A 12,546-nucleotide genomic window follows, 5' to 3' on the forward strand; every position below is an offset into this window, starting at 1 on the left:
GAAGTATTGCAAAGGGGATATTTTATCAGGGGCGTGTCTTTCGTTTTTGTCTTTCCATTCTTGCACCTTTATCACCGGTGATGGGAAACTGACGTAATCACAGATATCGCGGAATGTCCCGGAACCCCATATCACGGAAGCATGAGAATGCAAAAACGGATCGAAAGTAAAAATGTCTGTACCTGGATTAGAGTCAGGATCTTCAAGGGGAAGTTGAGCAAGTTAGCGATGTCCTCTGCAGAGAGGCTGTCATTCTGAGTCACTGGTGTGGCTTGAGGGGGCTTATTTAGGGGCAGGCTATCATAGGAGTCACCATCTTTGTTGGTGACATCACTCGGAGAGCTAACCGGTTTGACAGTCTCGGTTTGTCAATTTCCCACGTTTCAGGAGTTAAATTCTTGACCGCCATCTTCAGCAAAAGTGTTTGTGCCAACGGTAAACAATCAGAGAAGTGAGCATCGGGTATATCCTGAGTGAGCAGTTGTGACATAAGGCGCAGTGTAGACAACCCCTTGGCGAGCAGCTCCCCTATGGTAGCGAAAGACCGCTCCTTTGCGTCCACCCACTTTCATTTTCCTCAAATTCCGCTTGAGAACGACTAGCTTTCTTCAGTTTGGCCTTTCCTATGGGTACGGTGTGGCATCCCGTGAGAGTAATTCACATAGTCACTGATATTGAGCAAAGACAAAAAGAGGTAACAATACCCAGTCCCTGAGGGAAAGCTTAAGGCTGCGTGGCCGCTGAAAAACTCACATAAGTTCCGGCTGCGTGCGCAGCCCGCCCGACCGGAAGTTAAACTTATGTTACTACGCAACATATACCTTCATGGATAAAGCATTGATGATAAACATATAGAAAAAGAATCACGATTGTGCAAAGAGCTGTGCAAAGTGAAATGAGGACAGATTTATTTAAGTGATAGTCAACTATCTAACTATAGTCAATGGACTGAAGGACTGTGTGACAAAACGCAACAGTAAAACAGTGTGCCAAAACATACCCAAACGAACATGAAATGGACATGAAAATGTTGTGTTTCACATGCAAGCTGAACATTACATGTCACGTCACTGTGGTTTTCAGTTTAGTTGTGTAAAAGTTGTCAGGTGGCAACATGTGCTTGTTGTTTCGTCCCAATATGGGAATTTAGAATAGAAACGTTGTTATAAAACAACAGAATAACAGGATTCACATATAAAAGAGAACTTATCTACAATTAGTGGATAAAACTGTTCATTATAGAAAATAGTGTAATTGATTAGATAAATTAAAAAGTTTGAACTAGCCTGTTTCAATAGTTTATTGTTTTGAATTTTAGACATTATCTTCACTCCAGTTACAGTGTTTAGGATTGTAGTCCACGACCCAATTGTTTGGGTGGTGACTTTGTTGATGTGAGGGGTGTTCGGGTGAAATGGTTTTAGAAGCTGGAAACTTTGTTTTAGGATGTTTCCACACAAGGATCGAAAGAAGAAGGAAGAAATACATAGTGTGATATAGGATAAGTTTATAAATTTAACTTCTCTGGCTCAAACATAAAATGTCTTTCACAAGGGACCATAAATACACCAAATTTGGTAAAACCACACAGTCAGTTAGCATATCTTCTGGTGGACAATTTATGTGTTCAACCTCAAGTCACCTAAATGGACCATGGCACCTTTTTACTGTGCGTTCCATTGGATGTTAATTTTTCTTGCCATCTCTTCTCTTTACTCAAAACTACAGTTTTCTGTTGTCTCCAAAGTCTTCTGACTAAACGTCTGTGAATGATAATATTGTGAACCAGTGGGGACATTGCTTTGAATATGTCTCTAGCACTTTATTGCTGGTTGTTATAAACGACTAAATTGGAACACAGGGTCAAGGTGATTGGGTGATTACATGTCATCATGCCCTTGTGTTGTGAGTCTTGTACATGTTTCTGTCACTGGTGTGCCTAATCCAGACTTGATATTGCTGACTACAGTATTTTACAACATATATGATCCAGATTATGGCTGTGTGCGTTACTTACTTTGTCTGGCCTATCCTATGAACTCTGCCAATAGCCTGCAGTTCCTCAGCTGGATTGAGAATAGGTTCAACCAGCAAAACATGAGTAGCCTCTATAAGATTTAACCCTTTTGAACCCAAGTGCAGGGGTATCAGCAGACAAGTTATATTCACATCTTCTTTAAATTCTCTGAGGTTTTGCTGCAACAGAACATGAAATACAGTTACTGAACTGATCCAGAAAAAACATGTCATGACGTGATAAATTTTCAAATGCACCAACAAACTGCCAATTTTGCGCACTAGACATTCTTGAAAAGGAAACAAGATTAGATGATCAAACAAATAGTTTAAAGGAAGTCTTCTTGATTTTAATCAACAACATATGTCAGTAGATGCCATATGCCCACAGTCCCATCACTTGTCTTTCAGCAACATATTATGAAGTTATGAAGTCCATAACATCAAAACAGAAAAGCAGAACTATTTAGAAGAATAACTTGTCAATTAACAATAAAATCAATAATACGAAGTCATGAATGTTCCCCCCCTTTTGAAATATGTTTGTTTGCTAATTAGCACCACACTAAGCAATATTCCAGGTATATTATATTGGAATGAAAACAATCAAGTCTGGAGCTGACAATCAAGTGACTGATATTAAGAGCAACATTTAGGAGATAAACATACTGTGTTTTAAATGTAGAGCTAGGTTACCTGTAGATTTAACCGCGCTAAATTGAATTTGGAACCGAAGGCGCAGCTCTACATTCAAAACACAGTATGTTTATCTCCATTCTACCATGACTAAATAAAACGTGAACTCTTTGGTGTTAACAAATATAATGAGTGAAGCGGCATGGGTTGAGTCCAGTGTTTCGAGTGGGCTATCGATCTGAATTACGGAATCACTGAACAAAATAATGTTAATTTGATATTATTGTTTGTGCAGCAATATCATGTCCCTTCATCAGTACATTATCCTACCCAATTTCATGCTTTGCATCCATGTATATTATAAATCTTATTCCTTGCCACGTATACCTCGCATGTTTCGATTATAAAGCATCCATTTTAAATTTCTACTCCTTATCTACTTCATCAAATTTACTTCACCATAATATTCATTCATCTTCTCTTTACGTATCTCTTCCCCAAAACACTTTAAATATTCATTCATTTTAATTCCCTCCATCAACCTCGTAGCTCGTAATTTGTATCTTATCCAACTTCTGTTTTTTTAACCAGTCAGTTTCGTATTCTCCTGCCAACAAATTCTTACTCAAAATTTATGTTTTTTAGTTGTAACATATTACCACTTTTCTTGTACATCTAAATAAGGCTGTTCCATTGTTTTATTAGCAATAATTATATTAGTATAAATATCACTTCCCAGCATTCTTCTGTTTACATAACAGGCACGTGCGCAGGTATCCTTCCTGTAACCCTTCCTGTTCATGCTGTGTCACCATTTAGAAGCCTTTGTCTCATGCTACCACCATCCGTCCCCTGCCACCACTAGGGGCTGGCCCTGTTGCTGTTTCAGCTTTCTCACCAACTTCTGGGCGGGCTTTCTCCCCACACACACACAGCTCATAGGGAGCAGCCACATTCACACCACGGGATAGTCCGGGTAGATCCCAGGGTTGACCGGGTCACTGTGACCCCAGGTCCGGATATCCCTAGGCTGGGTCATCAGGAGCACCCCCAAGGATGACCGGGTCGCTGTGACCCCAGGTCCGGATATCCCTAGGCTAGGTCAGGAGCACCCCCCAGGACAATGCAGAGGTGGTCCGGGTCTTCGACCCCAGGACACCAACACCTCTCTGTGGCTCTCTCTTCCAAAATCATCATTCTCATTAGCAGCAACCGAGTCAAACTGTGCTCGCAACTTGATGACATTGTATTTTGGAAGACGCTATTTTTGAGAGGGAAGTGTCTTGTGAGACGTTCTCCATAAATGTAGCTGTAGTACACAGATAAACACAGTGGCCCAGCGATGGCATCCAAAAGTATGACAATCGGTACTGGGAGAAAAGGTACAGATAATCAACGTGAGGACTGTATATGCAGCAAATACCAACACCAAACCCACCTGTTCATAAAATGGACTTGTTCGGCATTGCTGAGGTCAGATTTTATTCATGGACTGATCATCATTAAAATACGGACAAATAGTTATAAAGCTTGTTCATTTTATCATCATTCTTAAAGAGGCTGTACATAATGTTGATTTCTCATATAAGAAATAAATGGTTCATGGTCGCTGCGCCCTTCATGATTTATTCTCCCTGCAGTGTTTTATTTAATGAACTCCCACTCATCATTTATCTCTTAACTAATAAATGCCATTCATAGAGTTCAGGTTTATTAAACGAAAATGACAAAACCCAAAAAGGGTACTCTGGAATGTATGACTACTGTATTTTCTTGTGAATAGTGCATACGTATTTTCCAAAATATAGTGCTGTGAAGAGGTGCATACGCTCCCGTGAGCATGTAACACCGGAACCATGACATGTCGTTCTGAAAGTTTTCATTGTGTATCTGGACTTACATTATGCAAGATTTCAGTCATTATTATTTTCATTAATTTCGGCAAAATCATGTGTGAAATGATTAGCAGATCGCTTCAACTCACCATTAATGACAGCAACCATGATCTGATTACCACTATTGATTCCTTGAAATGAACCTTTGTCATTAGGGGATATATCATGATCTAACATTTAAACTAAGTTTTCATATAATAATCAGATCAACAGCAAGTGATTTTATAAGTTATCATGGTGTAACATTTATACAATTCTTCATATAATTATAGAACAGCAAGTAATATACACTCTTCCAAAAAAGAAACGCATAGGTAGATTTTTAATAAATTTATTGTGCCTAATAAAGTCAATATTTTTAATTTAATATCATAGATACAAATATGAATTTTTGGAGCTTGATAGTCACATGATGTCGTTGTACAAAGGCATTGAAAGCTGTTCATTATCGTGCCACATAAGGCCACATGGTTGCGCTGAACTCAGTATCTCGTGTGACCGACCCTGGCAGCAATCACAGTTCTGCATCTCCTCGGCACTGACTGGATAAGTGTATGAATTCTGTCCTGCGGAATTCTGCACCATTCTGCTTGTAACGCATTGGCCAGTGGGAATGTTTGTGGCGTGTTCTGATGTTGACGTACATGTCAATCCAGTTCATCCCAGAGGTGTTCGATTGGGTTGACATCTGGAGATCTCGATGGCCAGGGCAAGGCATTGATGTTGGCATTATGAAGGTAGTCTACCATGACACGAGCTGTGTGTGGTGGATCATTGTCCTGTTGAAACAGCTCACTCTGGCGGTCAATGATTGGAAGGTGAGGTTGAAGAATTTGATTCATGTAGTGATTTGCTGTCAAATTTCCCTGAACCACAACCAAGTCAGATCTCGTGGTGTAGGCTATGGCCCCCCACACTATGACACTACCGTCGCCGAAATTGTCACAATGTGAGGCAAAACACTCATTTCAATGATGATAAACATGTTGTCTCCCATCTCGACGGTGAAGAAGAAATCGTGATTCATCGCTAAACCACACTCGTCTCCAGTACAAAAAATAATGGGCAGACAAAGAGACAACGATGTTGCTCTGGACATTGGACATATGGGCATGATGAACCGACACAGCTCAGGGAATGAACAAATACGGCAATAAATGTCATACTATAAATAGCAGTAATTAACGGGAAGTGATATGGTAGCCCAGGTTGGCTGACAGTCAATGTACAATGAAATGTTGATGAGGATTAACAACGGGAGGTTAGTGTCTTATAAATAATGCCAACTAAGTTATGGAGACATATACATGCCATGGCTACTGGGTAACTAGCCTTTGGAATCAAATGTTCTGCAGACAATGGTTGTCCAAAATCAGTCGCTTTGACATTGTTTTAAAGAGAGTCAATCTGTCATCACCTATAGTACAATAGCTTTCAGCAAATACTTCCATTTAGACTCAATAAGGTTTAGCCTCCAGACATGCTCATCTATTGTAATACCATAATCTCTATACAAGCACCCTGTAAATATGTCAACAAGATTAGTGCCAGTCCAACAGGATTAAGTATTTCCCTCTGTCTAGACATTCATTAACCGTAGGGCACTCCCCATTGTGAATCAACAACCTAATATATTCCTTTTATTGTTCAAATTTGTGTTAAATACATACAGAAATAAGATGTTAGGTAGTAGGGGTTTGACACGCAAACCAAGCAGACCTCTCCTCCACGGCCCACAGGGTTGTACCAACTCTCTGTGGCACCATCAACTATATTTGAAGTTATTGTTCATTGTTCTTGTAAATAAAATTGTAATTAGCCTCTTGTGACTCTGGCTCTTTGCTGACTAATTAAAAAAACCAAACTAGCATGCCATTTGGAAGGTCTTGAGAACAGAACCGCAGTATCATAATCGATACCTGAATCACCCTTAAAGATGAGCACAGCTTATTGCTATTTCCAACCCATATTATCTACATTTACACACAGGAAATTTAACCTCTGGGTATTACATAATGCCTAGAATACAGAGAATAAATGTAACTGGCAAAAAGCTCTTTAAAATTTTTTACCAAGGTACCCAAGGTCCTGAAGTAGATACCACAAAAATCCCAAGCCTCTAGGCTCAAGGACTGAGGACAGACAACTCAAAACAAATTCAAAATGTCAATTTCAGCAGCAAATATCTCAGAAACTTATGGTCCAATGACTTCTAAATTTTGTGCAGCTATGGAATCAGATGCCCAACAATTTTGCCTCAATGTCCAAAGTCGCTTAAGGGCTTGGTTTGATCGTTATATTGGATTGAAGGTTTTGCCTTGTTCTATACTTTGTGTCCATGCACTGTACTGCAAAGTTCTGAGAAAACATGCTGAGAAATGTCCTCTATGGTCGCCAAATTGAGTCCTACTTCAGGCCCAAAGTTGTCTTCAAACTTTTGGCAGGACTTCCTGAGGAAAATGAGGCATTGGAAACTTATCAAGTAAAGGACTTGAAGAACCTCTGTCATATGTTGCTTTGGTTGCTGAAGAAGTTCTGTTCTTGGTCTTATGTGAAAAGTCATGTGTCATGGGCGACTGATAGCCCAGGTCCTGGTGAACCCAGAACAATAACTGTAGAGCGAGGGACAACAGAGCTACACCCTTTTAAAGAGGGAATTCTTTCTTGTTGGACTACTTAATGACCCCATGACCTCTCAGCTGTGTTCAGTGTTTCTGGGTCTCAAAATACACGGATTATAAACACCTGTAACTTGGCTACTATTGTTGTGCATAACCGCACAAACAGTAATTCCTTTAACTGGAACTGATAATAGATAAAATGGAGAATAGGTAGGCAGTGTTCTCGACCTATAGTTGATGATATTGTGGTAGTGGCAAGGAATGTGGGCTCCAGTTGCCAAGGGGACAATAGAGTTAACACCCTTAACAAAGCCAAACTGGACCTGTGCCAAAACAGGAAAAAGTGGACAGTAAAATATCTTGATTTGCCACAAGCGGTGCCTTACTTTTGACAGTACTGGTACGAGCAAACCATTTGATGATTCAAACATGGTCAAGGTCACGTGATCAATGGTTTCAGCCTGATTGCAAGATGAACAAACCTTGTCATAGTGCTTTTTGTGACCGAGTCTGAGGCGTGAGAGAGCAATTTCAATTTTCCTTTCATTTGAGTATGAGTTTGGCTTTTGTTGGACCTTGGTCTGCGATCTTACTTGCGTCCCATTGAGCTTGCCATCTTTCTGCTATGGAGGCTTTGATTTTGCTTTTTATCTCTAGTTTACTAAAGGGAATAGGCTGTATATCCACTTTGTCTAAAGCTAGCTTCGCCAGTGAGTCTGCTTTTTCATTTCCATGAATATCTATGTGAGAGGGGATCCAACACAGCTCTACCTGTTGCCCTTGGTCCGATAGTTTTGTATATTCGAATAGAATATTGTTGACTGTGTTTGGCCTGGAGTTTGAGTTTCTGCCACTGATGGCCTGAAGTGCACTTAGCGAGTCTGATAGGACGACTGCCTTTGCTTCCGGAAGTTCCGGTATGAGTTTGAGTGCATGATGAATTGCCTCCAATTCAGCCGTGAACACTGACTGACCATCAGGCAAGCGACTGAATGTGCTTGGGGTTTGGAGCTGTGGATATGGATCCCGTAACCAGCACTGTTGTTGATAGGATTCTTTGATCCATCAGTGTATATATGGGCCCAGCTGTCCCAGGTAGTTTGAATTTTAGTGATAGCCACTGATTGTTGTAGGGTTGGGTTTTCTCTTTTAGTGACTTCTGATGTTAAAGCAGTGTCAACTTTGGGAGTTTTCCAGGGAGGGTGTAACCCTTTGTAGTGACTTTCTGGAGGCTGGATGTCATCGCAATTGTGACTTTGAATGAGTTCACGTACTAATATCCCAGATGGCTTTAGTGAGGGATTTTTTCGAGCTAGGGCTCCATCTCGAGCGTTTTTGTCTTGCCATATCTTTTTAACCAAAGGGTTTGATGTTCGTCCCCAGAACGATAATATTGCCTGCTCTCTTCTTAGTTTCAATGGGAGTTCTCCCGTTTCTACCTGTAGTGCTTCATGTGAGGTGCCTGTTGCTGCGCCTGTGGCCAGCATTAGGGCTTTGTATTGTATTCTGTCTAGGCGCCTCAAGACAGTATTTGATGCTGAATGAAAGGCCTCACAACCATAGTCAATTTTTGATCTGATAAAAGATTTGTAGAGGTCCAGCTGAGTGCATGTCCCTTGATGTGCCCCAAGATGTGCCTGAAATTGCCCGTAATACGTTCAGGTCTTTTTGACATCTGTTTTCCACATATTCTATATGCTTGCACCAAGTGAGGTGTTGATCAAGGATCACCCAAAGAAATATTGCAGATTTTTCGAATTTGATAGGTTTGCCTTTTATGGAGACATGGGGTATCATAGCATCTTTCCCCCGGCGTTTGAATAGAACTCCAACAGTTTTTTCACTTGAAAGGGTGAATCGCCATTTATTGCACAATTGATCTACTCCGTCCAGGGCTGACTTGAGTTTTTTTCTGATTTGTGAAATATCTCTGTGCTTTACCCATATTGCTCCGTCATCAGCGAACTTAGAAGTTTGGGTAGGAGAGTTGACATGGTCAAAAAGATCATTGATCATGATATTAAACAGGGTTGGGCTTATAATGCTGCCTTGTGGCGTGCCATTGTCCAGTGCCATAGGATCAGATCGATTGTTCCCTATTTTAACTGATAGCGACCTGTCTTGCAGGAAGCTGTCTATGAAGTTTGACATGTTCCCTTCTACTCCATTTTGTGCTAGTTTTGTGAGGAGTCCGTCATGCCATACCATGTCGAAGGCTTTGCTGAAGTCCAGAAATACTGCGGCTAGGTATTGTCTGTTTAATTGAGCTTTTTTTATTTCACTTTCCAGTCTTAGAATATGATCTAGACACGAGTGTCCCTTCCTGAAGCCACTTTGGTCAGGTTTTATGTGGTAGCCAGTTTCAAGATGATGCATGAGCCTTTTTGTAACCATGGCTTCCATGGCTTTGCACATGTTTGAGGTGAGTGAGATCGGTCGATAAGAGTTTAGTAGGGCTTCGTCTTCGTCTTCTGATTGCGTGTATTTTGCTCCAGACTGTTTTAGCATTTGTTTTCTCATTAAGGGATTTGCATAAGGTCTGCCATGACTCTTTTTTAGAATCATCTTTGAGTTGTCTTACTTTTGTCCTGGCTGCTCGGACTTGGGCGAAGGCTGATTTATCCCTTTTTGACCTATTTAGAGCTTTCTTTCTCACACTCCTAGCTTTTGCTATTTCCCTGTTCCACCATGGCACCGGCGTTTTGCCAGTTTTGTGGTCTTTTTTTTGAATGATTTTTCAGCTGTGGCAATAACTGCTGAGGTGAGATTTTGGCAAAAAAGATCAGGATCATCGAGGCAATTTCCGAGGACTTGAATGATATACATTCCTTCCTGAATTTAGGCCAATCAGCCTTTGTATAGTCCCATGTGGGCTGAGGATTGGGCTGTTCCTCTAATTGTGGTGGGCTACCTATGTAGGTGAGTATAGGAAGGTGATCGCTTCCACAAGTGTCGTCATGGACTTGCCATTGGCAATGTGAGGCGAGGTTTTTGGCGGCAATTGTGACATTAATAGAACTCCACGTGTTGTGGACTTGGTCATAACGTGTGTGACTGCCGTTGTTTAGAGTCATGAGATTGTCGTCCTCAACCAATTTCTCTACCATTTTGCCATATTTGCATGAATCATTCCTGTCTTCCCAAAGAGGGCTGTGGGCATTAAAGTCACCAAGGATTATCCCATTTTTGCCTACTATTTGAGCTAGTCTTGTTAGCTCTTCCATGTTTGTTTCATGGGTGACCCTGTGATATATGTTAGCTATGGGTAATTCGTTGCCATTTGCCAGTTTTAGGGAGATTACTTGGGTTTCAAGGTTTCCTACGTTTGATTCGATATTTTTGGAGGCACAGCTGTCGTGGACAAGGGTGATTAGTCCTCCTCCCTTGTTGCCAGGCATAAGTCTTTTTCTGTCTTTTCTATATTGGGTGTACCCAGGTAGTGTGAATTTGGCTTTTTCACAGAGTTTAGTCTCCTGTATTAGAATGACATGCGGCTTCATCACCTGTTTTATGACGAGTGCAGTCAGTTCATTGCCATGGCTCTTAATGCCATTTTCGTTCCACTGTAGTAAAAGCAAGTCCATGATTGTTTATAGATGAGCGCTTATTGAGTTTTAGGGCATACCCTATTTAGGAACTGTTTCTTTGTTCCTTTATATTTCATTATTTTGGAAGCCAGTTTGAGAATGCAGGTGGCTTAGGCTTTGACACTCATTTTTCTGCTTGTAATTTGAATCAATGCTGTGGCAATGAACTCTACAACTTTGTTTGTGTTCTGAGCCTTTTGTTTACCATGAGCTGGTGTTTTCATTGCCTGACAGATTCGTTTGCTGTGTTCCTCAGTTAGAGACCTGAGGAGATTCTGTGCAATTGTGGACAGGCTTATATTGGCGATTATATTGGCCCCTCAAAACCCGAATTATAGAACATCAAAGTTCAGCCTTTAATGATGACTCTAAGTCAGCTCTATCAGACCATATCTGTGACAACCCAAGCCACAGCATTCAGTGGGACAAAGTAAAAGCCCTCACCATCAACCTCAAAGACTTCAAAATCAGAAAACTACAAGAAGCCATGAGCATCAAAAGACTCCAACCATCAATCCACTGTACCCAAGGCTATTACATCAAAGACACCAATCAGTCATAGTCCTTTTGTTTATATAACTGGCCTCACCCTTTGGTTTATATTACTGACTTCACCAGTCAAGATGTTTACACTTTCGTGTACATAAGAGGCTTCTCCACTCCAGGGTAACCATATTCACGGCCGAACTAATGGGCATGGCCTCAGCACTACACAATCAGCAATCTAAAAAACACCAAAAAATCCTCATCCTAACCGACTCTCTCAGTGGACTACAAGCCCTCAAAAATAAAAACACTAAAAACCGCCCCAAACTAATAAATCAAATACTCAATAGCTCAAACAACTTAAGTAAGGTAGGTAAACAAATAGAGTTCATTTGGATCCCCGCCCACGTAGGAATCTTTGGAAATGAAAAGGCAGATAAAGCAGCAAAATTATCCCTTAAACTCCCAGAAATAAGCTTAAACTTACCCAGCTCAAAATCAGAAATCAAAAGTGTCACTAAACAAAAAATTAACAAAAAATGGCAAAATATATACCAAAACTCAAATAGCCAAATCAGGAAAGTACTCAAAAAACCCCTAAATAAACCCAAAATACTACACCCATCCAAAAAAATCGACAGAATAATTACCAAACTACAAACAGGCCACACCAAACTAAATAATCACCGTAAAATAGCTAAACTACACACAACAGGAAACTGCCCACATTGCAAACAACAAGAAACACCAGAACACGTACTCATTCACTGCACACACTACCAAACACACCGAACAACACTACAGACCACCCTAAATCTTAAAACCGGACTTACACTAGAATCAATCCTAAATCCACAAAATAAATTAGAAAAATTCAAAGCCTTAGGCATATACCTAATAAAAACAGGACTAATTAGTCGCATTTAAACCCCAAATAAAATATTAAAACCAAAACTACCTTATTTGATAACCACCCAACACACACAGCTCCCTTAGTTCGTCCCCCACCCACTCTTGGCATTCTTTCCAAATCTCAAAATTTCAAAATTACTATATAAGTAACCCCTAAAGCCCCCTCCTGGGTTGCACAAACTCACTTTTCCCCTTTTTGGAAACACATTAAATGGCCTGGCCGGGCCCGTGTGCGACATACGCTTGCAGTCGGAAAGCGCACGTTAAATCTCCAATATAAGTAAGTAAGTAAGTAAGCGTAACCAGACCTGTCAACCCTCCCGCATTTTGCTGGAGACTCCCGCAAATTGATGAAATCTCCCAGTCTCCTGCATTAGAGACGATTTCTCCCGC

The 12,546-nt window shown here is 40.7% G+C and overlaps 1 protein-coding gene across 2 annotated transcripts in view; it reads right to left on the bottom strand.

Moving 5' to 3' along the window:
• Nucleotides 1–12,546, bottom strand: part of LOC139473774 (E3 ubiquitin-protein ligase SHPRH-like) — a 361,380-nt gene that overhangs the window by 38,782 nt on the left and 310,052 nt on the right. The window contains exon 31 of one of the 2 annotated variants that reach the window (XM_071256526.1): nucleotides 2,018–2,196. In XM_071256526.1, the coding sequence (XP_071112627.1) occupies nucleotides 2,018–2,196 (179 nt within the window). Of the gene's footprint in view, nucleotides 1–2,013; nucleotides 2,197–12,546 lie in introns of those variants that run through there. The other variant, XM_071256527.1, reaches the window with a different exon arrangement.

The sequence above is a fragment of the Haliotis cracherodii genome, unplaced genomic scaffold, assembly GCF_022045235.1.
Source record: "Haliotis cracherodii isolate W230 unplaced genomic scaffold, xgHalCrac1.p SCAF_3, whole genome shotgun sequence".
Taxonomy (NCBI): domain Eukaryota; kingdom Metazoa; phylum Mollusca; class Gastropoda; order Lepetellida; family Haliotidae; genus Haliotis; species Haliotis cracherodii.